Source organism: Malus sylvestris, chromosome 11 (genome assembly GCF_916048215.2).
Source record: "Malus sylvestris chromosome 11, drMalSylv7.2, whole genome shotgun sequence".
Taxonomy (NCBI): Eukaryota; Viridiplantae; Streptophyta; class Magnoliopsida; order Rosales; family Rosaceae; genus Malus; species Malus sylvestris.
In genome coordinates, this window is record NC_062270.1 from 6,698,101 (window position 1) to 6,725,668 (window position 27,568).

Here is a 27,568-nt window from a genome sequence, read left to right on the forward strand (position 1 = left end):
TGCACCAAGAATCCCAAGAAGTTGCCCGCTCTTACTCCAAATGCGCACTTCTTTGGATTCATCTTCAATTTGTGGATCCGCATCCTTATCAATGCTTGCCTGAGGTCTACTAAATACTGCTCTTCTGTTTTAGACTTCACCACGATGTCATCAATATACACCTCCATGCTCTGGCCAATTAGATCATGAAAAATGGCATTCATTGCCCTTTGATATGTTGCGCCCGCATTCTTGAGCCCGAATGGCATGACCAGATATTCATATGCCCCCACATGACCAGGACACCTAAAAGCTGTTTTATGAATATCCTCTGGCGTCATCTTTATCTGATTATAACCAGCATTTCCATCCATAAAAGATAAAACTTTATGTTTTGCTACTGCATCTATGGATAAATCAGCCATGGGCATGGGATACTCATCTTTTGGCGTAGCACTATTAATATTTCTATAATCAACACAACATCGTACTGCTTTTGTTATAGCTTTTAAAACGGGTACAATGTTGGCTAACCATTCCACGTATTTGGCCGGTCTGATAAAGCCAGCTTTCACCAGCCTTTCGATTTCTTCTTTGACCTTTTCTTCTATCTCCTTTGACATCCTCCGTGGTGCCTGCTTGACAGGTCTATATCCCTCATTGATGGGCATTCTATGTTCCACCAAGGCTGGATCTAACCCTGGCATCTCGGTATAATGCCAAGCAAAACAATCTTTGAACTCTTGCAAAAGACAAATAATCCTGGCCCGATCTTCAATCCCTAATAAACCGCTGATCTGAATTGGTCTTGGATCCTCCTTCGTACCTAGATCAATAACTTCCAAAGGATCCTGGACTTCTGGTGGTGGTTTATCAGGCTCTGCACACAAAAATTCGACCAACTCTGGGTTCTCGGGCAGGTCGTCTGGCTCGTCTATATCATATATGCATTCGGCCATTTGAATGGCCCTATCTAACTCCTCTTTGCAAAATTCCTCCTCGTTTCCGTGCTGGCTGGTTGAAGCTTTTTCCTGCCATTCCTGCTCTTCTTTATATAAGAACTCTATTTCCTGTCTTCTTCCCTTCCCATATACCAACAGTCTTTTAATCAGGGATCTGACTGCCATGACCTGATCTATTTTCTTTTGTTCAATCATTGATGGTGTAGGGATTTTGGTATGAGACAGGGTATTTCCCATTCCTCCTTGGTGAGGAGCATTCCTTGTTCCAGAAGCTTTTGGGTCGTCACCTTGGTAGGGCGGCCGTTCTTATAAGCTCCTGAACACTTCAAGATTCCTACATTGGGGTTGTAGAAACTTGCTTCCGCCACATTGGCTGAGGGGAGGAACGGCCGTGATTCGGCCTCTACTATCTCCCAAAAGCCTGGTCCTTCAGTACCTGCTTCATGATATACAGCCACTTGTTGATGAAGAGTGGAAGGTATGGCTAAACTTTGGTGGATCCAATCTCTTCCAAGCAGGGCCCCGTAAGTGGCGGTGCAGTCCACCACAAAGAATGCCAACATTATCTTTTTGGATCCCAAGTCCACTTCCAAAGGCAATATCCCATGAGTCCTGGTGATAGCACCTGAGAAGCTCGAGACCGTAAGGTCTGTGGGAATAAGATCTTCTGTGCCTCTCCCCATCCTCCTCATTTGTTTGGCCGGTAACACGTTAACAGCTGCTCCTCCATCAATTAAAATTCCTTTGAAGGGCACACCTTCCAAGTGAGCTGAAACGTATATAGGCTTCAGATGATTGGCCAACGAAATACTCGAGCGACTGAACACCATCTCGTCTGTGTAAATCCTCAAAGGACCACCTTTGGACGCTTCTGAAGGCTCAGCCTTGCCCGAATCTTCCTCTTCAGCTACCTCCACATTGACGTGAGCCATCATTGGCTCAGTTGTTAAGTAATCACCCTCCATAGTAGCGGGTTGATCAGGCCTGGCGCCAAACGTGGCGGATAATACATACGTCATGTTGATGTGGAAATTATTAGGCTCGAGCAAATCTTCCTTCTTGCTCCCAATTTGGTCCATGAATTTGTCTAACCAGGCCATTACATCGGCTGGAAGTAATGGTTGTGGTATCCCTTCCTGTGGTGGTTGATTCATGCCCTCATACAGTGTTTGCTTTGGAACTTCACCAAAAGGATCCACCAATGGCAGAGAGGGTGGCCTCTTTTCAGGTGTGACAGTTCCCTCATGGGTAGGCTCCGGCTTCCAACCAGGGGTTGGCACCATAATCAGATCTTCTTGAGCTCTTCTCAAGATCCTATACTTCCCAGGATGTTGGCTCTGTGGCACATGATCCCACACACCCTCCGTTTTGTTGTTGGTTTTCTCCACTTCCTTCTTACTTCGCCAACGAAGCTGGCTACTACCTCCAGATGTTGCTCTCTCCAACTTTTGATTTTTTGAGGTTTCAGAGGTGGTGGGGGTCTTCAGGGAATTCATGTAGGCTTTGTGCTGCCTTTGAACCCTTCTGACCATGGAGGCTCCCATTGGTTTGGTGGGTTGCCCGTCATTTCCAACTATATACCATTTCCGCCCAAGATGTGTAGGATTTTTTTTTCTTAACAGGATTAGCTATCCCATCAGCTCTTTTGATTTCCCTCCCCTTTTGGCCATTCTGAAGATAATCTGTACTTCTTCGGAGTTTGGCCTCTATATCTTCTGCTTCGTCAGAAACTTCATGGTTTCGAAACACTTCTGACAAAGCCTTGGGTTGGGAATCTCCTCCTAAGAGTTGAAAAATGCTTCAGGAAGTATCCTTCCTTGTTGCCTGATTAATCTTTTCGCGGGCTTCTCTTCTTGTATCTTCTTCTTTTCTCCTGATCAACTCGTGATCAATGAGGACTCCAGCCGGGGGAATCTCGAGCTCACATTTGCACTGGCATTTACTACACATAACCATCCCTTTGATTATGGCAGCCTTTGGATATTCGGGCAGCTTGCTTATCCCCTCCGTAGGTTTTTTGGCCAGTTTTCCTTCCTCTTCTTCCTTTGTAATCTTCCCTTTTCCTTTTTCCGCCCATGCCATATTGAGCATATTTATTGGGGCCTCTGAGAAGGGGAATGCAGGGTTGACTACAATCACCTCGTCTGGCTGGCTGGTTCTACGTCTTTTTCCTTTGGGAGGAACCCAGTTATCATCACCTTTAGAGCCTGTGTAGGCTTTCTCCAATCTTAGCAACATTTGACACAAGGTGGTCTGTAAATCTTCTAGCATGTTTTTATCTATCTTCTGATCAGAAATCCCACCGGGCGTGCCAAAACTATGTTCGTCGCAGGAATACCCGTCGGGGATGACTTACTGGTAAACGAGCACACAGCTCCCCTGGGAGGTTGGCGCCGGTTGAGGGCTGCTGTCGGGCTTCTGCTTTCTTATCGGGCTTAGTCGGGCAAGTCTCGTCGATCAGGTCTTGCTCGGGCAAGACTCGTCGGGTAGTGCTGAAAGAGAAGGACATAGTTAATTTGAAAGGTGCCTTTGTGGGGCCTTAGGTATAGGCCTTGAGGCTCACAATCAAGATTAACTTTGTAGGTGCTCAGGCGTGCCACTGCCATCTTCAGTATGGCAGATGTCGAATATATGTCAAGTTTTAATTGTGAATACGCATATGCCCGAGAAACCGTGTTAGATATAAGAGCAAGTCCACCGGGACTTGTTTTGCCCAGCCCCCAGCACAAAAAACAGCCTGGCCCTCAGTGAAATTGCTCCAGCCCACAAAGTTGCCTGGCACCCAGCCCATGCCAGGCAACAGCCCAGCCCAATTTTGACAGACCAAGAAGCTGGCCTATTTGGTTGGCGCGTGCACGACAAGCGCGCCTGGGCGCGAGTAGTCGACATGCTGCAGAGGGGCTGTCAGCCCACTTGTGTTCCGGATCCCATCAGCGACGTGGCATGCTCATAGCCGTTGGATTTCCAACGGCTAGTTTTTCTAGACCGTTGGATTTCCAACGGTAAAAAAAATTTAAATTTTACTTTTAAAATAGACCGTCCGATCACAGATCAACGGTCTACGTTAATTAACTAAATTAAAATTTATTAAAAAATACAGAAAAAATATTAAAAAATACAGAAAATTTTAAAAAATTTATTTATTTTTTCTATAAATACCTAACTCTCATCTTCCACCTTACACCACATTTCAATATTTTCTACACTTTCTACCAAAGCTTTCATATACTTTTTGTGTGAAAAAAAAATACCAAAAAGCTTGTGGTTGAAGAATAAAGTGTATTTGATGAGTTTATGTAATTTCATTTTTATAGTTTATTTGATGAGTATGTAATTTTATTTTAGTGTGTATTTTTTTTTAAGTTTATTTGAAATTTTATCTGAAATTGGTTAAAAATCTTATCCAAAATAAACTTAAAAAAAAAAACACACCAAATAAATGCGCTGGGTGCCAGCGCATTTTTTTAGGGGTGGAGATGCCTTGGCCTATTACTGTTCACTCCAGTCTATTACTGTTCACTTGAGTGAATAAATGCGCTGGGTGCTGGCGCAAAGTCCTTAGGGGTGGAATTGCTCTAACAGGTGCCTTTGTGGGGCCTTAGGTGTAGGCCTTGAGGCTTCCTGTCAAACTAAACCAGTACTTGGACATATCATATTTAGTCTTCATGGTTGTGAAAGTCTTGTCACTATTATATTTCTGATTATCCGAGTCCGAGACGTAGAACGAACCCAAATGGATGCCTTTGTGGGGCCTTAGGTGTAGGCCTTGAGGCTTCCCATTAGAGTTTGTTCCTGTGCTCGGACAGTTTAGACCGTGAAGTAGAATGAATCCAAATAGGTGCCTTTGTGGGGCCTTAGGTGTAGGCCTTGAGGCTTCCTATCAGAATCCATCCATACTTAAGCGTTCTATGATAATCTTGACATAATAGAAACAAAACTAAGAGGTAGGTCGATTACTTGCGCCCCAAGTAACTTCGGACTTCTTTTTTATGCCTTGAGGCCAAGGACTTTTAAACTGATCAGATTTACATGCCCGCGGGCTTAGGACTTGGATCTGATTTGAACACTGAAGATATATTCAAATCGGATCTAAGTATTGAGGAAGCCTTTTCATCATGATTTTGCTAGAAACCACTTGTTTATAACTTGAAGTATACAACATATTACTAGGCTTTTAAAGAAAGAAAAGACAATGACAAAGCCAAGAAGGTCGGGCAAGATTAAACCTTATCAGTTAAGGCTGATCTTCTTGCAGGTCCCTATCTTTGCAGCTTTGTCAAAGGTCTGAAAGCTTAGAGAGAGAGAGAGAGAGAGAGAGAGAAAATACAAAAGTGAATCGATACTACAACAAGTTTGAACAAGGTAGCAGAGCTATTACAGAGGTTGGGAGAATGGACTATCCCACGAGGGATACAGGTTTATCCCGAATGGGATGAAGGCTTGGGCTGACTACAGCTTCGTTTGAAGGCAAATCTGGCTTTGAGCAGAGTTTTGGCTTGCATTTGTTTGTTTGTTTGAGTGTCCTTGTTCCTGTCTCTTCTTCCTCATTTTATAGACGACTCGGTTTGGCTCCCTGTAGCAACAGTTTTGCCCAAATGCGGTCTGAGGGTGATGACTCATCAGTTTTATTACATGTAATGCCACCATAAAGTACTTTTTAGGCTGTGCAGTCTGATCAGTCTACACCGGTCCTTGGGTAGGTAAGCAAGTGGCCATTTTCCTGCTCCCTAAGTTTCATCCGGACCTTCTGTTGGGCCGACTCCACCTTTGGGCCTAAAGTTCAGTTTTAACCCAAACAGACCTCACCTTCTCTCACACCACCCCCATCACCCATTACTTACAGAGTTACAGGTGCCACACAAGACCTTCTCCAAGAAAAGGCCTTTGAAGTAATTATTATTTTGAATAATACACCAATACACTAACATAAACCCCCTCGTACATGATGGCAGAAGAACGTGTCTAAAATCACCTTAATGCTTCAATTTCGGTGTTGAATTTAAGCAATTTTGAAGACTCAGTGCCATTTGCCGGCGACAACAATTCTTTGGGTGGTATTTGCACAGCCCTTAATAGAAGTGTCTGTGCCATAACTTCTACACTCACAATCGTCATCAGCAGTTACGGCAGAGACACATACAGCAACTCCACTTGTATCTGCGATTCACTGTAGCACATAAAACTTGATACAGCATTTCCAGCGCAGCAATTAACTGGTATGCATGCAACCGTAACTAGCGTGCCCCCAAGATTCACCGTATCATCTGCACTACCGTGTGCATGGTAGTATAACCTCCAGACATCCGTTCAAACACATCTCTGTGTCTCCTTAAACCTGCATTTTGGAAAATCTCAGTTGACCTGGATGGGATAATGGTATGAAAGCGAAGAGAAGTTGCTTACCTCTTCATTCCAAATTGGATTCCTTAAAACGAAGGTCATAACAAAGATCGGCATTCAGTAATATGTCATGGAAGCTCCAAAGAAGTTCCTATGCAGGAAGAAATACTGTGAGATTAGTCATGGAAAATGCCGTACGGGATATGGCTGACAAAAACAACATTAGTATATATTGCACACTATCGTGGTCCACTTGTATGCATGAATAAGATTTGGCATACGATATTATCGCGAAATAATTCATCGGAAGTCTACTCTGTATACTCCTCAACAAAATGGTGTAGAGGAGCGAAAAAAATTGTCATATCATAAAGTTGTTCGGGTATCTGTTTGGATCAAATATGCCCCGGTGTTTTTGAGCAGCAACATGAAATCTACAGTTTATCTAATAATTCTTATTTTCCCCAGTACTTTATATTTTCAAACTTCAATTCAGACCTCCATCAACACTTAAAATTTTCAACTGACCAAAAACCTCTCTCGAATTTTGTAAGGTTGAAGTTCCACCTCACAAAAATCTCGACCCTCCATCAACACCTACAAGGACTTTAAGCTTGTGGTTGGCATGCTTTTGGCTGGTTGACGGTTGGTGTATATCTCTGCAAGCAACCTGTACCTGTCGTCGTCGTCTCGTCAAGCTCAACTTCAAGGTGTTTGTTTTACATGCATGAAACAGAATTTATGTATATAACGAGGGAAGTTGATTTATTTTAACAAATAGGAATAGAATTTAGAATTTATAAGTAAGTTGTATTACTCATTGTATTACTAGTTAGTTTTATAACTAAACCTCTTCTTTCTTCAGAAATCTCTCTTTTAATATATAGTGAGAAGATAACTACCATTAGATCGATATTACGTGTAAGACTGTGAATCTAAAGTTATGAATCGATATTACGTGTAAGACTGTGAATCTAAAGTTATGAATTATAAGTAACGAATTCAATGCTAAATTATTATAACTAAAAGAGAGGGGGGAAGTGAGACAAGCTAGCCCTTCCAAAATATCCTGTAGCTAGATAAGTCTCTTTATTTACTTTATACCTTCTTCTTATTTTTTAATATTGTCTTTGAAACTAGGAATAATGCAAAAACATCAACTACACAATGATCTCGTCATTTTGGACTAGATTTCAACGTACAAAGCTGGCCACAATTTTTTTTGTTCATACTTGACTTGGAAGTATGAGGCGTATCTATTTATTTGTTATACTATTTTAAAGTTGGTTTGGAAGTGTTTTAAAATGATTGAAATCATCTTTTTGTGAAAATATTTTTAGAACTAATTTTTAGTAAAAACGCAAGTAAATCTTGAAAAAAAAAAACACTTAAAATGCTTCCTGAAAGCTGGTGCTTCTTCCTTGTACCACTTCCAATGTTTTGGGAATCCAAAAATGTTTTTTTTAAAAGCGCTTTCAGTCATTTTAAAATTATTTTCAAATGAGCCCATTTTGTTTTTCCTTAGTCCAATATTAATCTCTGAGAATTTAGATTAAGTCTGCATTCTTTGTCTCTACTTTGTTTTATAACATTATAACCCATTTTTGTTAGCTTGAAAGGTGGCTGATTTAAAGAAATGATTTTTTTTTCTTTCTCTTTTTTATAAGGAGAACCAACTATTGGCTTCCCACGGCAGTCCACTTTTCTGTTTTAGGGGCCTGGAAGACTTACAGATGTATTTCAATCTTTTCCTAATCATCATCGTATAATTCACCTGCATCATAAATCAAACACAATACCTGCTTATAAAAACCATATATTTTAAGAGTGTGACAGATATATTTTCATTGAATTGTCTCCCAACGGCCGTTTCTGCCTATATATTATTACAACTATATTTGTGAAGACAACTGCACGGAGTAAACCTTATTATTTTATGAGTGTGACGGATTGATGATATAGCATAGTTTCATACGCTTCCATAAAACAAATATTAAAACCGTTTAATTAGCCATCAAGAACAAGAAAAAAAAAGTAGTTTAGTTGCATTGAGTTCAACGTTTCATTCCACACTCCTCCTCTCGTCTAACAGGGTCAGAGGCCACAATAATAAAATCCATAATTAACTCTCGAGGATTATTACTATATTCAATTTTCTATTAATTAGTGCGGAAGAATATTGCTCGGCTTCTTTGAAGAAGTCATTTTTCCTTGCGTGAGAAATCACAATACACGTGTATACTTATTGGAAAAATGAATACATATTATTTTGGAAAGTGTTTTTCGTACACTCATATTTATATCAGACAAACTATATTAATTTTTTGTCATTGATCTTCTTCAACTCATTGGATCTGACCGTCGAAAATTGAGAGAGATATGAAAAGTAACAATGGGTGTGTAAATAACAATGCCCTTTATTTTTATTAAATGTGTACATTTTATTGCATGAGCATGGATAATGGTTATTGATCTCTTATTAGAGGATATTAATGGTGTGTAATGTCGTATAATTGTCTTTGTGACTTTCTTTTTTCTTCAATCAGGTTGAAATCTCTAACAATATTTTTTAAAGAAGGTCCAATAAGGTTTATCTTATCTTCTTCGTGTACATATATATTTTAGTGATTCATTAGTGAATATCGTAGTATTTTATAAAATAAAAACTATTAAGTCTTACGACTTTCTTATTAAAAGGGAAATTCAAATTGCTCTGGTGGTTATGCTTTTTATTTCATCTCACTGCTTTTGGGTTCAAACCTTCTTCCCTTGCGTTAGTGTAGGACAATGTAGCATATCACTCGGTTTCTCCCTTAGTGTCAACTTGGTCCTTTCTCTTTTTTCTTTTAATACAACGATGCATTTACACTAACTCACTAAAAGATGGAGGAATAAATTGGTTACAAACTCATTAATTACAAGATTCGAATATAAAATTTCCGACTTATAAGTGAAGACATATATGATGGTGTGGGGTTGTAGTTCAAGACTGTTACGGAGATTTTAAAGAGTGATAGCTATGAAACTAAGCACCTAGTTTTCTCTTCCTCTTTGGCAACTGAACTCTATGCACTAAGGTGTTCCTTGAATTTTCCATTGATGGTAGAGTCGAACTTACTTATGGCTGTTCAGTTACCATCTAAAGAGGAGGCCTGTCAAGCGGCAGAAGGAAATTATATGGATGAAGTCCATTGTCATCTGTAAGAACACAGCCTAGCAACAGCATCAACAGGAAGGGTATGTCACCAAGACCAGTTGTCAGAAGACGAGCATCCGTCTCAAAATTTGTTTACAAAGTCATTGTTTCTCTCATATTAATAAACACTTTTATAAAAATTAAGTTTAGTGATGTAAATCATCCAACACATGACACAATTTAAATGAGATGTAACGCTCACAACCTAATCTGTGAGAGAGTGGATCGGCTAGTGGTTTCGACGTTGTAGTTCATCATTTTGGGAGTCGAAACGACTTACAAAGATATTTCAGCATTTTTAGGCTATTATCATGTGATTTATGGGTGCCAAAAATCAAACTCAAAACATATCGTGTAAAATACAAGCTTAAAACTCCAACCCAACCATTGAGCCAAAAGAAGAATGATGATCCTAAGGATCCTCAAATTATGTTCGTTCATCGTACATTGTGCAGCCAAAAATCATTTTAAATATTTTTATTTAAAATTATGATAAACAAACATGATTTGAAGATTCCCAAGATCCTCGTAAAGAGGATCCGAGAAGGTTCTCATTCCCAAAAGAAAATAGCTAAATAATAACTTATACGGTTGTGGTGTATGCATATAAATTTAAAGAAAACTAATGAAAATGACTTGAAAACTTTGAGTTTTAATAATAAGGACAAAATAAAGAGTAAAGTGAATAGTACCAGGATTGACTTTTTAGGGTAAAAATGTGGTTTTTCATTAAAGTGAACAGTACTGTGAGCTTTTCGTTAAAATTCCCTATAATTTATTCACACACTGTACTTCAAACGGCTATCGAAAACTCGGAATCTCCACCCTAACCCCACGGCAGAGCTTATGTTTAAGGGATCTGACCTTAAATCCAAAATATACGTCCACACACTGTAGGACCCGCACCGATGAGTCGATGACTTTGCTCATCATCCTCTGGGGACAAACCAACTGGCCACTTGCAAAATCTTTTCCGCCATAGGAGCATATATAATGGACCACCATACTCATCATTATACTGCCTTGGCCTCTCTTTTAGCCAATAACAGAGAATTACGTTTAAGGGGCTTCATTAAATCCATCTGAATCTTTGCCAGTCTGCTCTTTGCTTCTCTGGTATGTAATGTTCTACCGAAATTTGGACAAAAAATTGATGAAAAAGATTAACCCTTCTGTTTAATGCAGTTGCTGGGTTTGCGGCTTGATTCTTTGTGCATTTTGGGTGCACCCCAAACGGGCAAGAGCAAAAGAGAGTCCGGAAGCCATGGCAGAAGATGATTTGGCCACCAAGGCAGCAGTAGCAGAAGAAAATGAAGTGTATACCAAAGATGGGACTGTGGATTTTCGTGGAAACCCAGCAAAGAGAAATGTAACAGGAACCTGGAAAGCCTGCCCGTTTATCCTGGGTACTTTTTGAAGATCTCTAACTTGCACCCCATGAACTTTCGTACTGGAAACTGTATCAAATATTGGGTTTTTGTTTTTATTTTTATTTTTAATTAAGCTAATTTTTTTTAATTGATGTTTTTGGGTTTGATTTGTGAGCAGGGAATGAATGCTGTGAGAGGTTGGCATATTATGGGATGAGCTCAAATCTGGTGATTTATTTCAAGACTCAATTGAACCAGACGAGTGCTGCTGCTGCGAAAAATAACTCGAATTGGGGTGGAACTTGCTACCTTACTCCATTGCTTGGAGCTTTTCTGGCTGATGCCTATTTGGGAAGATACAAGACTATTGCCTCTTTCTCAATCATTTATGTCATTGTAAGTTCTTCTGCCTTCAAATTCTTACTTTAGTTTATTTCAATTTGAAAAAGTAGTTAGCCAGCTTGGTAACCATTTCGTAATGAGTTTTTAGTTTTTACGTTACAAATATAAAGAAAATATATGCGAGAAACGGGAGATAAAATTGAAAACTAAAAACTAAAAATGAAATGATTATCAAGCCGGCACTTCTATTTTGCTTATCCAAATTGATTTGCAGGTGGCCCCTTAAGTCAAATCATAGCTACTGCAGGGTTCCAACCATACCCTTTACCTTAATTTTTCCAAACATATGACCCTGGTTGCTGTTGGAGTTTGGTGTTGTTGCGTTTTTATCTTCTCCATCAATAGAAATTTACGGATTGTGTGATAATTTTCATAGGGGATGACACTTTTGACAATGTCAGCAGCGGTCCCGGGCATGAAACCAACCTGTGTTAGCAAAGATGTTTGCCATGCAAATGGTGGACAAACTGCAGCAACTTTCATAGCGCTTTACCTAATAGCGCTGGGCACGGGTGGGATTAAGCCGTGTGTCTCGTCCTATGGAGCAGACCAGTTTGATGATGACGATGAGGTTGAAAAGAAGCACAAGGGTTCCTTCTTCAACTGGTTCTATTTTTCCATCAATGTTGGTGCTATGATTGCTAGTTCTGTGTTGGTGTGGATACAAGACAACGTGGGTTGGGAATGGGGTTTTGGCGTTCCAGCAGTGGCAATGGCTATTGCTGTGCTGAGTTTCTTTTCGGGGACTCGGTTGTATAGGAATCAGAAGCCTGGAGGTAGTCCTTTGACACGCATAATTCAGGTGATTGTGGCATCTATTAGAAATTACAAGGTGAAAGTACCGGAAGACAAGTCCCTTCTGTATGAGACTGCAGATGCAGAATCTTCCATCCAAGGAAGCCGCAAGCTTGATCACACAAATGAATTCAGGTTAGTTTTTCAACTGAAAAATCTTCGTTACTTGTAAAAGTTAATTTTGCTAGTAAGGCTCACTTCAGTTGAGTAATCAAACTATAAGATTGAGAGTTCTTTTTTCTCTAGCATTAGAGCGAACGAATAGTGGTTTTGTAGTTTTACTTTCGTTGTTGTTGCTGTTCTGTTGGCCTGAAATTTACTGCGCAGGTTCTTCGACAAAGCAGCAGTGGAGGTACAAGGTGATCATATAAAGGACTCGAAAAGCCCATGGAGACTCAGTACAGTTACCCAAGTGGAGGAGCTAAAATCAATCATAAGGCTGCTTCCCATATGGGCCACTGGTATCATCTTTGCTGCAGTCTACAGTCAGATGAGCAACTTCTTTGTGTTGCAAGGCACCCTCATGGATATTCGTGTTGGCCGCTCTAACTTTGAAATCCCAGCAGCATCTCTTTCCATCTTTGACACCCTAAGTGTCATTTTTTGGGTCCCAATATACGATCGAATCATTGTCCCCGCAGCTAGAAAATACACGGGTCACAAGAATGGCCTAACTACACTCCAAAGGATGGGCATTGGCCTCTTCATCTCCATATTCTCCATGGTCTGTGCTGCAGTTTTGGAACTCATCAGACTCCGAAGTGTTCGACAGAACAACTATTACACACGCGAGCACATGCCCATGTCAGTCTTTTGGCAAGTACCTCAGTATTTCCTCATAGGAGCTGCAGAAGTTTTCACATTCATAGGACAGCTGGAGTTTTTCTATGATCAAGCCCCAGACGCCATGAGGAGCCTGTGTTCTGCTCTCTCACTCTCCACCATTGCACTAGGAAACTACTTCAACTCTATTCTTGTCACCATCGTCACCAAAAGGACTACAAAGAACGGCAACCCTGGATGGATACCGAACAATTTGAACTACGGACACCTTGATTATTTCTTCTGGCTATTGGCAGTGCTGAGTGTTCTTAACCTTGGAGTATACCTCTTCATTGCCAAGTGGTACACGTATAAAAAGACCGTCGGGAGTCTGCGTTGATCGCGAAAAGAAGTGATACCATACGAAGCTGTTTCTGTCCCATGGTGATTTTTAAGTTTTACTTGGGTCTTCAATCACTTGTATATTTGTCTTGTGTATGCAATTCTGTTAAACGTGGGTGTTCTTATGAAGCAAGAATGGTTAAAAATGGAGTGAATTACAAGTCAATCTTTACACTTTTGTGCAGTTGATAAGGGAGTAGGGATACAATACTTAGAAGCATTAAACAGTTTGCCAGTCGGCCACTGCTACAGAGTCTTCTTTGATCCAATTCAACGGCAACGGCTATTCAATCTTCTTTGGTTGTCGTTGGATTAGATCTAAAAGCTCTAAGTGACTGTATTCAACTTTTGGATAGTTTTTTTAGTGTGCTGGAACACGGTGTAGTATACCAAGTTTCATAATGCCAGTGGTTGGACTTGGACTTGTATTATGACACTTGGTATACTGGATCGTGTTCTTAGCACACTGAAAAATTTCTCTAATATTTAGAAGTATTGTAGATTTTTTGGTTTATAAGATAACCAATCTCTTCGAACATTTGTGTTTTGAAATAGGGGAAACCCTAAGTTAGGAATAGAGAATAAGATCAATTAATTCGTAGTTTTTTAGGCATTGCATTACTGACTGTAATGTGGGAGTCGCATGATTTTTATATTCTGTATGTGTAAGTAAACGCATGAATGTCATTTGAGGCATGTCATTTAACATGTGCCATGTAGAATAAGAAATTATAGAATAATTCCAGTACTCGTTGTAAGTAAGTAAACATGTGACTTATGCGTTATGCCTTGTTTGCTTTTTTTCATTTTTGGGTTTCTTGGTTGGTGGGTCATATAAACCCGTCTCAGTTGTCATAACTAAAAGACGTAGCCCAATTCTCTCTTTACCCTCAAGCAAAAGCCATTTGAGGCCCTTCATCTAACGTGTACCATGTGATTCTCCCTGAAAATTGTTTCGACTCGAACCAAGATTACAGAAAACTAAGAGATTTGAACGATCGCAAATGGTTCTCAAACGCTATCAGGATGCTAAAGCAGGTAGTTTGATCAACCTCATGTGTTGCAGTTTCCGCAATTTGTTATTCTCTTTCGAATTTTCTTACAACCCTCCAACTGTTTGATCAAATGCCTCAGTGAAATGCCCTAACCCTTTCTTCCGTTTTGAATGCGCTAATTTCAGGATACCAATTGGCCAAATCGTTCAATGCCGAGAAGTACTTGAGAAAAGTGGGATTGGGCAAAGAAGACTACTACTTCTGGAAACAAATAGGCAAGGCATTGGTATGCACATACACGCTCTTCGGCGTGGCCTGGCTCTACAACGAGAAATCGCCACTTGGGTGGTGGACGCTGAAGCCTAGGCCCAAGGAAGAGAGAGAGCTAGCGCACCTGTACGAGCGTCGCGAGTTCCCATACCCTGGGGATGAGGAAGCCATGGAAGAGTTTGTTGCCAAGGGGGGAATGATCGGCACGACAATTGGCCCGAAAGGGTTTGTCGAGACAGACAAAGATGCGTTTAACTATCAGAAGGAGCTGGAGAAGAAGAAGCTGGAGCAGGAAGCTCAGAAGCTGTGGGTGAGGATGAAGAATGAGGTCATTTCGGAGCTTCAAGAGAAGGGCTACGTCGTTGAAGCTGAGTGAAATTTGTAAAAGTTGGCATGGCTACGTGAAAGTTTATGACGTTTGTGTGTAAAAGTGATTACTGTTCACATTGCTTTTGGATAAAAGCACTTTGTGAGTTCTTGCTCAAGAATTGTTGTGAGATAAATGTACAAGACCTTGAATAATTTTATGGAATTCTCATTATTGTTTTAACAAAACCCTACTAAGCAAAAGCGCCTCGCAAAGAAACAAGGGACAAACACACTGCTCTGACCAAGATGTCTGGTCTGCGTCCGCTTCTCGTTCATTGAACTAGAGTGAACCAATGATTTCAAAGATAAATTGCCTTATTGGCAATTTTGGCATTGTTAGGAAAAAAACATGTTAGAGGGGAAGTGTGTGTTCCTCATAAAAGAAGAAAATACATTTATATTCGGCTCTACAACATAACGAATACATCTACAAGACATTCTTGGGCAGAGATTGTGAGTTGTTGCCTGGCCTGCTCTTTCCGATTCGCTCCTCCGGTAGCTCCTCAGCGGCGTCAAGTAAAACCGCAGCAACCCGTGATCGAGATTGATTGGTGAATACCGAGCACTCTTGTTCCTCAGCAGAGTCTTGACTTCATTGCATTTGTTTTCCACCCCAACACCATTCACATTGCTAAACAAGCCAACCATTTTGCACTGGTTCCGGCAGCTGACGCTGTAACTCCGAATCAGCTTCTGACTCACGGATGCGTTGGCTTCTTCTCCACTGGCAACCCTCCTCAGCTTTTGCCAAGAATCCGCGGATTCTGCATCCACGCATTTCTTCTCGCTTCTCCTCTGCATCAAACCCCAAAAACTCCACTTCTTGTGCCGCCTATTTGGCTTTTGCTGATCAACATCAACTCCATTGGTTGATTCCGAAGCAGCATTTTTACAAACAGGTTCACTGCCAATACTAACGCCGCCGCAGCTCTCTTCCGCACGCTCATCATCTTCAGCAGGTTTCGACTTCGGATTCGAACCCATCGAACTCATCAATTCCTTCTCTGTAATCAGCAGCTTGGCCCCATAGAACAACTCTGAAGTGGCAGGGGAGACTCTGGCATTTGATCCCAACTTCAGCTCATCAACCTCCGCCGCCAAGGATCGATCGAAACTCGGCCGTTCGAAGCTCCGCCGCCGCTGCGAATTGTAATAGTCTTTGGTCTGAGCTGACCCGCCTGGACTCCGCTCCCAGTTTTCTTCCACAACCGAAACCATCCGGATCAGCCTCGGCTGGGCGGCTCTCGGACCCAAATACCCGTCCCAAGAAGGCCGAGGCTCGTCCATTGACATCCGACCCGGATCCGGATCTACGATCTCCGACTTATAAGTAAAGACATATACGATGGTGTGGGGTTGTAGTTCAAGACTGTTATGGAGATTTTAAAGAGTGATAGCTATGAAATGAAGCACCTAGTTTGCTCTTCCTCTTTGGCAACTGAACTCTATGCAGTAATGTGTTTCTTGAATTTTCCATTGATGGTAGAGTCGAACTTACTTATGGCTGTTCAGTTACCATCTAAAGAGGAGGTCTGTCAAGCAGCAGAAGGAAATTATATGGATGAAGGCCATTGTCATCTGTAAGAACACACCCTAGCAACAGCATCAACAGGAAGGGTATGTCACCAAGACCGGTTGTCAGAAGACAAGAGCATCCGTCTCAAAATTTGTTTACAAAGTCATTGCTTCTCTCAGATTAATAAATACTCTATTTATAAAAATTAAGTTTAGTGATGTAAATCATCCCAACACATGACACACTTTAAATGGGATGTAACGCTCACGACCTAATATGTGAGTGAGTGGTTTCAACATTGTAGTTCATTTTTATGGAAGACGAAAAGACTTATAAAGATATTTCAGTATTTTTAGGCTATCATCATGTGATTCATTGATGCCAAAAATCAAACTCAAAACATGCCGTGTAAAATACAAGCTTGAAACTCCAACTTAACCACTGAGCCAAAAGAAGAATGAGGATTCTAGAGATCCTCAAATCGTGTTCGTTTATCGTACATCGTGCAACCAGAAATCATTTTAAATATTTTTATTTAAAATTAAACATAAACAATACCTGACGAAAATTGACCACACAATGTATGATAAACGGATACAATTTAAGAATTTCCAAAATCCTCACAAAGAGGATCAGAAGAAGATCCTCATTCCCAAAAGAAAATAGCTAAATAATAACTTATACGGTTGTCGTGTATGCATATTCACGCACCGTACTTCAAACGGCTATTGACGACTTGTAATCTCCACCCTAACCCCACGGCACAGCAGACAATAACTATTTCATTCCGAATTAAGACCTAAGAATCTTCGCAATTCTGGAATGAATCAATGGACAAATTGGTTAAGGAGTCATTATCAATATCAAAGTGATGTATCTCAAATTAAATGGTCTAGAGTAGCACCACAAAAATGGGGAAATATATTGAACTGTATAGCTCAAAATAAAGATTTATATAATCCATGAATATTGATATGTATATTCCATAAAAAATTAAAAAAAATTATCTTAATTAATTGTTTCTGAGTCACTGGTTTTTATTTCTTTTCTTTTGAAAGGGGTCGGTTAATAAAAAAAATTAAGATATATAAAATAAAACTTAAATAGAATTTTCTCTTTACAATGGGATTTTAGGGAGACCTTAGCTAATAAAGCTAGATATTGTCACTTCCGTCAAGTATCAAAAAATCTGATTTCGCATCCCCGGGAAGAGGAGTAAGAGAAATCAAGTTTGACTAGGCCGCATCTCGACGATGAACTGTGCAAGTACTAAAGGAATAAAAGGGGAAGACGAAACATAAATTGTGGATCAACTAAGCCCTATCGGGGACTTGTTTAAGAATAAGAAAGAGGAATCTCATGTAAATACCATGGAATAGGGTTTGATCCTATTCATGGGGTTCCGTAAAAATTCCATTCCAAAGAGAGAAAGTTCGAAAGAATTGGGATTTTTTGGAGATTGGATGCAGTTACTAATTCATGATCTGGCATGTACAAAATGAAAACTTCATTCTCGATTCTACGAGAATTTCAAGGAATATGTCCTTAAATTATCACAAATGATCTCTGAAATTGATCTACACAATCAAGATAGTTCCTGAAATTAAAAATCGATCAATATAGTCCCTGAAAATGTCTGTCACAAATCAATATGGTCATTCCGTCATAATTTCGTTAAAAATTCTGTTAAATGCTAATGTGACACATAAATGGGTCATACAAATTTAATTAAATATTATTATGTGAATAAAAAACAATTGTTATTTTTTATAATTAAAATCTTAAAAAATATAAAAAAGAAGAAGAAGGAGATGATTTCATGATCTTCTTCACCTCCCATCCTCCCACTACAGCCCCCACCCCATCCCACCCTCTCTCCCATGAATGAGGATATAGTTAAAAAAAAAAAAAGAGGTTTAATAAAACATTCTTGATACTGTTCATTTTTAACGAAAAATCACATTTTTACTTTTAACTGATACTATTTACTATATCTTTAAAAAAAACTTTTCGAGAACTTTTTTTGAACTTTTCGTTACTTTTCCTATAAAAAAATCCTTCAACTTGAAATAGTGAAGTGACAGAAAATTTGAAAAGTCATTTACCTGGAGCTTTGTCAATATGTGTGCAATAGTATCATCTCTGGCTAAACCAAGGACTCGGCAAGCAAGTGCACGGAGACAGTCCAGTGCTGCAGGAGGAGAATATATGCATGGGTGGAGGAGATGCAGAAGAACCTTTAAACCATTGTTGGCGTTAACAGATTCCCTTGCTTGGCGGTAGCCTTGCTCTAATTGTGCAGCCATGCCTGCACAACCTGCCCCAACTCCTAAGGATATTCGGCGATAGCCTTGCTCTAACTGGGTTTGTTGAAGCTGCAACTTCGTGGGAGAGAGGGAGGGGTGGGGTGGGGGCTGTAGTGGGAGGGTGGTTAAGGGAAGAAGATGATGAACAGTGTTCAATCACCTCCTTCATCTATTTTTATTTTTATTTTTTAAATTTTAATAAAAAATAACAATTGTTTTTATTATTTAAATATTTTTATAATAATATTTAATTAAATTTGTGGATATATCACATCAGTATTTAACATAATTTTTAATGAAATTGTGACGGAATGACATATTGATTTGTGACAGCTATTTTCAAGAACTATATTATTTAATTTCAAGAACTATCTTGATTGAATAGATCAATTTCACAGACCATTTATCATAAAAACCCAATCCAAAATATACGTCCACACCCCCGCATTGATGAGCCGATGACTTTGCTCATCATCCTCTGGGGTCAAGTCAATGCAACCAACTGGCCATTTGCAAAATCTTTTCCGCCGTAGGAGCCTATATAATGGACCACCATACGCATCATTATACTGCCTTATCTTCTCTTTTAGCCAATAACAGAGAATTACATTTAAAGGGCTTCATTAAATCCATCTGAATCTTTGTCAGCCTGCTCTTCGCTTCTCTGGTATGTAATGTTCTGCAGAAATTTGGACAAAAAATGGATGAAAAAGATTAACCCTTTTGTTTAGTGCAGTTGCTGGGTTTGCAGCTTGATTCTTTGTGAATTTTGGGTGCACCCCAAAAGGGCAAGAGCAAAAGAGAGTCCAGAAGCCATGGCAGAAGATGATTTGCCCACCAAGGCAGCAGTAGCAGAAGAAAATAATGTGTATACCAAAGATGGAACTGTGGATTTTCGTGGAAACCCAGCAAAGAGAAATGAAACAGGAACCTGGAAAGCCTGCCCTTTTATCCTAGGTACTTTCTGAAGATCTCTAACTTGCATCCCATGAACTTTAGTACGGGAAATTGTATCAAATATTGGGTTTTTATTTTTATTTTTATTTTTATTTTTGTTGGAACCTCCATTTGTCCCACATCGGACAGAGGGAGAAGAGAAGAGTACTTTAAATAGAATTACTACACTTTAACTAACGTTGAGATTTTGAATTAAGTGGGGACTGTATCGGTGTTATTGGAGTGGACCCTTGGCCTGTCGACATGAAAAATTCTACAATTTTTAATTATGCTATTTTTTTTTATTGTTTTAATTGATGTTTTTGGGTTTGATTTGTAAGTAGGGAATGAATGCTGTGAGAGGTTGGCATTTTATGGGATGAGCTCAAATCTGGTGATTTATTTCAAGAGTCAATTGAATCAGACGAGTGCTGCTGCTGCGAAAAATAACTCGAATTGGGGTGGAACTTCCTACCTTACGCCATTGCTTGGAGCTTTATTGGCTGATTCCTATTTGGGAAGATACAAGACTATTGCCTCTTTCTCACTCATTTATATCATTGTAAGTCCTCCTGCCTTCAAATTCTTACCTTAGTTTATATCAATTTGGAAAAGTCCGTTAGCCAGTTTGGTAACCATTTCGTATTGAGTTTTTCGTTAAAAATATTAGGAAAATATATGCAAGAAACGAAAGATAAAAAATGAAAACTAAAAACTAAAAATGAAATGATTATCAAGCCAGCACTTCTATTTTGCTTATCCCAATTGATTTGCAAGTGGCCCTTAAGTCAAATCATAGCTTACTGCAGGGTTCCAACCATACCCTTTACCTTAATTTTTCCAAACATATGACCCTGGTTGTTGTTGGAGTTTGGTTTTGTTGCGTTTTTATCTTCTCCATCAATAGTTTATGGATTGTGTGATAATTTTCATAGGGGATGACACTTTTGACAATGTCAGCATCGGTCCCGGGCATGAAACCAACCTGTGTTAGCAAAGATGTTTGCCATGCAAATGGTGGACAAACTGCAGCAACTTTCATAGCGCTTTACCTAATAGCGCTGGGCACGGGTGGGATTAAGCCGTGTGTCTCGTCCTATGGAGCAGACCAGTTTGATGATGACGATGAGGTTGAAAAGAAGCACAAGGGTTCCTTCTTCAACTGGTTCTATTTTTCCATCAATGTTGGTGCTATGATTGCTAGTTCTGTGTTGGTGTGGATACAAGACAACGTGGGTTGGGAATGGGGTTTTGGCGTTCCAGCAGTGGCAATGGCTATTGCTGTGCTGAGTTTCTTTTCGGGGACTCGGTTGTACAGGAATCAGAAGCCTGGAGGTAGTCCTTTGACACGCATAATTCAGGTGATTGTGGCATCTATTAGAAATTACAAGGTGAAAGTACCGGAAGACAAGTCCCTTTTGTATGAGACTGCAGATGCAGAATCTTCCATCCAAGGAAGCCGCAAGCTTGATCACACAAATGAATTCAGGTTAGTTTTTCAACTGAAAAATCTTCGTTACTTGTAAAAGTTAATTTTGCTAAGATGGTAGTAAGGCTCACTTCAGTTGAGTAATCAAACTATAAGATTGAGAGTTCTTTTTTCTCTAGCATTAAAGCGATTAGTGGTTTTGTAGTTTTACTTTCGTTGTTGCTGTTCTGTTGGCCTGAAATTTTACTGCGCAGGTTCTTTGACAAAGCAGCGGTGGAGGTGCAAGTTGACCAGATAAAGGACTCGAAAAGCCCGTGGAGACTCACTACAGTTACCCAAGTGGAGGAGCTAAAATCAATCATAAGGCTGCTTCCCATATGGGCCACTGGTATCATCTTTGCCGCAGCCTGCAGTCAGATGAGCAACTTCTTTGTGTTGCAAGGCACCCTCATGGATATTCGTGTTGGCCGCTCTAGCTTTGAAATCCCAGCAGCATCTCTTTCCATCTTTGACACCCTAAGTGTCATTTTTTGGGTCCCAATATACGATCGAATCATTGTCCCAGCAGCTAGAAAATACACCGGTCAAAAGAATGGCCTAACTACACTCCAAAGGATGGGCATTGGCCTCTTCATCTCCATATTCTCGATGGTCTGTGCTGCAGTTTTGGAACTTATCAGACTCCGAAGTGTTCGACAGAACAACTATTACACATACGAGCACATGCCCATGTCAGTCTTTTGGCAAGTACCTCAGTATTTCCTCATAGGAGCTGCAGAAGTTTTCAAAGTCATAGGACAGCTGGAGTTTTTCTATGATCAAGCCCCAGACGCCATGAGGAGCCTGTGTTCTGCTCTCTCACTCTCCACCATTGCACTAGGAAACTACTTCAACTCTATTCTTGTCACCATCGTTACCAAAATGACTACAAAGAACGGCAACCCTGGATGGATACCGAACAATTTGAACTACGGACACCTTGATTATTTCTTCTGGCTATTGGCAGTGCTGAGTGTTCTTAACCTAGGAGTATACCTCTTCATTGCCAAGTGGTACACGTATAAAAAGACAGTTGGGACTCTGCGTTGATCGCGAAAAGAAGTGATACCATAAGAAGCCAGTTCTGTACTGTGGTGATTTTTAGGTTTTATTTTTGTTTTCAATCACTTGTAAATAGTTTGTCTTGTGTATGCAATTCTGTTAAACGTGAGTGTTCTTATGAGATGTTAAAACTTTCAATGAAGCAAGAATGGTTAAAAATGGAGTGAATTACAAGTCAGTCTTTACACATTTGTGGAGTTGATAAGGGAGTATGGCTACAATACTTAGAAGCATTCAACAGTTTGCCAGTCGGCATCGGCTACACAGTCTTCTTTGATCGAATTCAACGGCAACGGCTATTCAATCTTCTTTGATTGTCGTTGGATTAGATCTAAAAGCTCTAAGTGACTGTATTCAACTTTTAGAGAGATTTTTTAGTGTGCTGAAGCATGGTCTAGTATACCAAAAGTCATAATGCAAGTGGTTGGACTTAGACATGTATTATGACACTTGGTATACTGGGTCGTGTTCTCAGCACACTGAAATGTTTCTCCAATATTTAGGAGTATTGTAGATTTTTTCGGTTTATAAGATAACCATTCTCTCCAAACATTTGTGTTTTGAAATGGGGGAAACCCTCAATTGGAAAAATTTCTCCAATATTTAGGAGTATTGTAGATTTTTCGGTTTATAAGATAACCATTCTCTCCAAACATTTGTGATTTGAAATAGGAGAAACCCTCAATCGGAAAAGTTAGGAATAGAGAATAAGATCAATTAATTTGTAGTTTTTTAGGCATTGCATTACTGACTGTAATGTGAGAATCACGTAGTTTTTAAATTATGTATGTCTAAGTAAACGCATGAATGTCATTTGAGGCTTGTCATTTAACACGTGCCATGTAGAATAAGGAATTATAGAATAATTCCAATACTCGTAAACGACTCGTAAACATGTGACGTATGCGCTATGCCTTGTTTGCTCCTTTTTTATTTTTGGGTTTCTTGGTTGGTGGGTCATATAAACCCGGCTCAGTTGCCATAACTAAAGACGTAGCCCAATTCTCTCTTTACCCTCAAACAAAAGCCATTTGAGGCCCGTCATCTAATGCGTACCATGTGAATCTCCCTGAAAATTTAGTTCGACTCGGAGCAAGATTGCAGAAAACTAAGGGATTTGAACGATCGCAAATGGTTCTCAAACGCTATCAGGATGCTAAAGCAGGGATTGTTTGATCAACCTCATGTGTTGCAGTTTCCGCAATTTGTTCTTCTATTTCGATTTTTCAACCCTCCAACTGTTTGATCAAATGCCTCAGTGAAATGCCCTAACCCTTTCTTCCGTTTTGAATGCGCTAATTTCAGGATACCAATTGGCCAAATCGTTCAATGCCGAGAAGTACTTGAGAAAATTGGGATTGGGCAAAGAAGACTACTACTTCTGGAAGCAAATAGGCAAGGCACTGGTGTGCACATACACGCTCTTCGGCGTGGCCTGGCTCTACAACGAGAAATCGCCACTTGGGTGGTGGACGCTGAAGCCTAGGCCCAAGGAAGAGAGAGAGAGAGCTAGCGCACCTGTACGAGCGTCGTGAGTCCCATACCCTGGGGATGAGGAAGCCATGGAAGAGTTTGTTGCCAAGGGGGGAATGATCGGCACGACAATTGGCCCGAAAGGGTTTGTCGAGACGGACAAAGATGCGTTTAACTATCAGAAGGAGCTGCAGAAGAAGAAGCTGGAGCAGGAAGCTCAGAAGCTGTGGGTGAGGATGAAGAATGAGGTCATTTCGGAGCTTCAAGAGAAGGGCTACGTAGTTGACGCTGAGTGAAATTTGTATAAGTTTGCATGGCTATGTGGAAGTTTATGACGTTTGTATGTAAAAGTGATTACTGTTCGCATTGCTTTTGGATAAAAGGACTTTGTGAGTGCTTGCTCAAGAATTGTTGTGAGATAAATGTACAAGACCTTGAATAATTTTATGGAATTCTCATTATTGTTTTAACAAAACCCTACTAAGCAAAAGCGCCTCGCAAAGAAACAAGGGACAAACACACTGCTCTGACCAACATGCCTAGTCTGCGACCGCTTCTCGTTCATTGAACTAGAGTGAACCAATGATTTCAAAGATAAATTGCCTTATTGGCAATTTTGGCATTGTTAGGCAAAAAAACATGTTAGGGGGGAAGTGTGTATGTTCCTCATAAAAGAAGAAAATGCATTTATATTCTGCTTTACAACATAACAAATACATCTACAAGACATTCTTGGGCAGAGATTATGAGTTGTTGCCTGGCCTACTCTTTCCCGATTCGCTCCTCCGGTAGCTCCTCAGCGGCGTCAAGTAAAACCGCAGCAACCCTTGATCGAGATTGCTTGGTGAATACCGAGCACTCTTGTTTCTCTGCAGAGTCTTCACTTCATTGCATTTGTTTTCCGCCCCAACACCATTCACATTGCTAAACAAGTCAACCATTTTGCACTGGTTCCGGCAGCTGACGCTGTAACTCCGAATCAGCTTCTGACTCACGGACGCGTTGGCTTCTTCTCCATTGGCAATCCTCCTCAGCTTTTGCCAAGAATCCGCGGATTCTTCATCCACACATTTCTTCTCGCTTCTCCTCTGCATCAAACCCCAAAAACTCCACTTCTTGTGCCGCCTATTCAGCTTTTGGTGGTCAACATCAACCCCATTGGTTGATTCCGAAGTGGCATTTTTACAAACAGGTTCACTGCAAATCCCAACGCCGCCGCGGCCCTCTTCCGCACGCTCATCATCTTCAACAGGTTTCAACTTCGAATTCGAACCCATCGAACTCATCAATTCCTTCTCTGTAATCAGCAGCTTGGCCCCATAGAACAACTCTGAAGTGGCAGGGGAGACTCTGGCATTTGATCCCAACTTCAGCTCGTCAACCTCCGCAGCCAAGGATCGATCGAAACTCGGCCGTTCGAAGCTCCGCCGCCGCTGCGAATTGTAATAGTCTTTGGTCTGAGCTGACCCGCCAGGACTCCGCTCCCAGTTTTCTTCCACAACCGAAACCATCCGGGTCAGCCTCGGCTGGGCGGCTCTCGGACCCAAATACCCGTCCCAAGAAGCCCGAGGCTCGTCCATTGACATTCGACCCGGATCCGGATCAGTATCGCACGATCTTCTCCCCAATGCGTACTCTCCAACCTCCGATTGGGTCTCCCGCCGCTTCTCCGCTACGAAACCCTCGTTCTCAACCTTCTTCATCTTCTGCTTCCGCCGCCATTGCCTCACCTTCCCGCACAAAACCGACGTCGTTCCCCAAAATGTCCCTGCAATGTCCTTCAAATCCCTACCCGCACCCTTCTTCTTCTCCCATTCCAGATCTATCAACTCCTTCATCGTCTTGAACTCCGCATCCAAATCCAAAACATTACCTTCGTCTCCACCTTCGTTCTTCTCCTCATCTCTCACTTCGACATTGAACTTTCTCGGCACTCCTTTGCGGTCGTCGTCGATGTTGAAGAGCTCGGACAGAGTGTTCCGGGCCCTTACATCGCAGGACGTGCGCCGGGTCGGGTCAAGTGCGTTGTCCGACGACGATTCGGGTCTCGTTCCGGAACACGACTTGCATCTCCGGAGCTCAGACCCGGAATGGGGGTTCTGAGTCGGGGGTTCATGGTGAGCGGCGGCGGCGGAGTCGAGGCCTGCGAGGCGTTCGCTTAGGCAGGGGGCGCAGAATCCGGTGATGGGTTTGGTAGGGTGACGGTGACAGGTGGATAGGCGGTGAGTTTGGGGTTTCATTGCTCTTCTAGAGTTGGAGGAGGAGGGCGGAGGCGGTGGTAGCTGAGAGTGCGTGCATGGCAGAAGAAGGAAGTGGTGTGTCAGTAAGCGAGACGCGGTGAAGTTGAGAAAGGAAAGGGGAAATTGGAAAAAAAATGGAAACACCGGATAAATCCCCTTTTTGGGATTTTATGGTATCCATGAATATTTTTTATTTTAATTTTATTTTTCTAAGCAATTAGCATGGAGCTGCAGGAGTCACAGAGGAGGAAGAATCCTATGCGTATAGGAATTTATGGCAATTTTAGTAGCATGCATATAATAAAATGTTATATATGTTGTAGGGCCTATTTATTTTTATTTTTTTAAAAGGATTCGAATGTTGTTTTGTCACGATAATCTATCTTTTGGAGCTGGAAATACTCACATAGGAATTTCAGTCTACCCTTGATCATCATAATATGATTCATCAGCGTCGGAAATCGAATTCAAAATGTGCCTCAAAATGTGCCGTCTGAAATACAAATCATGAAATGTTGATATCCCAATTACATTCACACATTGACATATTTTAGTTAGTACATGCATTAACTTATCACAATTATGTAAACGGCTGAACAACGGAGCCTAATGTTCCTCTCGATCTAAATTATTAGAATAGTCAATAGAAGCTGAAATATAAGTTACCATTGAGTAGTTACAATGCTTGTTCACTAAACAAGATTTAGGTCCTCTTATTATCTTAATAACTTTTTACTTCAAATATAAGTTATCTATTAAGAACAATGATGTGTAAAAAAATTGTGAAAACTTATTCATCGAAAAAATGATTTCCGCATCCTCTTTTTATGTTCTCATGCACTCATTTTTTTATAGTCCTTGAATTGAATAATCAACGGATAGAAATAAAAGAAGAAGCATGGGAGCAGAAAATAATACTGTGGAAATTGTTTCTCTTTTCGGTAATCTCAGCTTCATATTTTTTTTTTGGTTGGATTGAATCGAACAATAATACATCAAATTATTTGGTATATAACAAATGAATTTGTGTAGAAGTTAAAACGTTTGCTAGTGCATGATTATCTTGTTGAAACTTCTTGATGAGTCTTGAGAACTTTGCTTGCAAGTTGCTGCAGAAGAAGGGCGTGCAAGTAAATATCAGTCAGTGTGAAGAAGAAGGAAACTTACAGCTTTCCGGCCCACGGAAGGCCCAACATTAGTCGCACACTTTTCTTGGATTCTGGGTTTTTTTTTTTTTTTGGTGAACTCTTGGATTCTGGGTTTGTTAACGTAAACAAATGCAAAATCCAACCACTTCCTTGCGTTGCGGACGTGCACAAAATTTTTAGGTCAACTGCACTACGGACACCACCATTGACATCGAAATCCACACCTTATCTAGCATTCCCAAACCAATGTGTGGTGGTAAGAAATAAGGAGTTCAAATCCTCCCAGGAGTATCCTCGTTGGATCCTCTTTGTGAGGATCTTAAGAATTCTTCAATCACATCAGTTCATCGTATATTGTATAATCATAAATCATTGTACATATTTTTATTTAAAATTGAATATTAACAGTACTTGACAAAAATTGGCCGCACAATGTACGATAAACAGATGTGATTGGAGGATTTATGGGATCCTCACCGGCGAGGATCCTCTATCCAAACCCTTTGCACTCAAAATGTTTTACGTGTCACTCAATGAGGTAGGTTATAAAGATGTCACAAACGAAAACATTTGTGCA

The 27,568-nt window shown here is 40.5% G+C and overlaps 4 protein-coding genes and 1 pseudogene across 6 annotated transcripts; 3 read left to right on the forward strand and 2 right to left on the reverse strand.

The window, feature by feature from the left end:
• Positions 1 to 10,411: 10,411 nt before the first annotated feature.
• On the forward strand, positions 10,412 to 24,078 carry LOC126589071 (protein NRT1/ PTR FAMILY 8.2-like). Of its 2 annotated transcripts, none has more exons than XM_050254248.1 (6): positions 10,412 to 10,593; positions 10,663 to 10,883; positions 11,026 to 11,243; positions 11,626 to 12,179; positions 12,372 to 14,246; positions 23,436 to 24,078. In XM_050254248.1, the coding sequence occupies exons 2-5, from the start codon at positions 10,742 to 10,744 to the stop codon at positions 13,204 to 13,206; spliced, it is 1,749 nt and encodes a 582-aa protein (XP_050110205.1). In that variant the 5' UTR covers positions 10,412 to 10,593; positions 10,663 to 10,741; the 3' UTR covers positions 13,207 to 14,246; positions 23,436 to 24,078. The 2 variants fall into 2 exon arrangements, with proteins under 2 accessions (XP_050110205.1, XP_050110206.1); XM_050254249.1 differs by lacking the exon at positions 23,436 to 24,078 and adding an exon at positions 22,207 to 22,266 and having other exon boundaries at positions 12,372 to 13,294.
• LOC126589084 (uncharacterized) lies at positions 14,098 to 15,028 on the forward strand. Its single transcript, XM_050254264.1, has 2 exons — positions 14,098 to 14,246; positions 14,389 to 15,028. Exons 1-2 carry the CDS (start codon positions 14,213 to 14,215, stop codon positions 14,847 to 14,849), a joined length of 495 nt encoding a protein of 164 aa, XP_050110221.1. The 5' UTR covers positions 14,098 to 14,212; the 3' UTR covers positions 14,850 to 15,028.
• On the reverse strand, positions 15,140 to 18,664 carry LOC126590165 (protein OCTOPUS-like; annotated as a pseudogene).
• On the forward strand, positions 19,136 to 22,200 carry LOC126589072 (protein NRT1/ PTR FAMILY 8.2-like). 2 transcript variants are annotated; one of them, XM_050254251.1, is made up of 5 exons: positions 19,136 to 19,331; positions 19,396 to 19,621; positions 19,945 to 20,162; positions 20,536 to 21,089; positions 21,284 to 22,200. In XM_050254251.1, the coding sequence occupies exons 2-5, from the start codon at positions 19,480 to 19,482 to the stop codon at positions 22,116 to 22,118; spliced, it is 1,749 nt and encodes a 582-aa protein (XP_050110208.1). In that variant the 5' UTR covers positions 19,136 to 19,331; positions 19,396 to 19,479; the 3' UTR covers positions 22,119 to 22,200. The 2 variants fall into 2 exon arrangements, with proteins under 2 accessions (XP_050110208.1, XP_050110207.1); XM_050254250.1 differs by having other exon boundaries at positions 19,137 to 19,331; positions 19,401 to 19,621.
• Positions 24,038 to 26,067, reverse strand: LOC126589077 (protein OCTOPUS-like). Its single transcript, XM_050254257.1, has one exon. The coding sequence runs from the start codon at positions 25,841 to 25,843 to the stop codon at positions 24,347 to 24,349; it is 1,497 nt and encodes a 498-aa protein (XP_050110214.1). The 5' UTR covers positions 25,844 to 26,067; the 3' UTR covers positions 24,038 to 24,346.
• Positions 26,068 to 27,568: the final 1,501 nt, after the last annotated feature.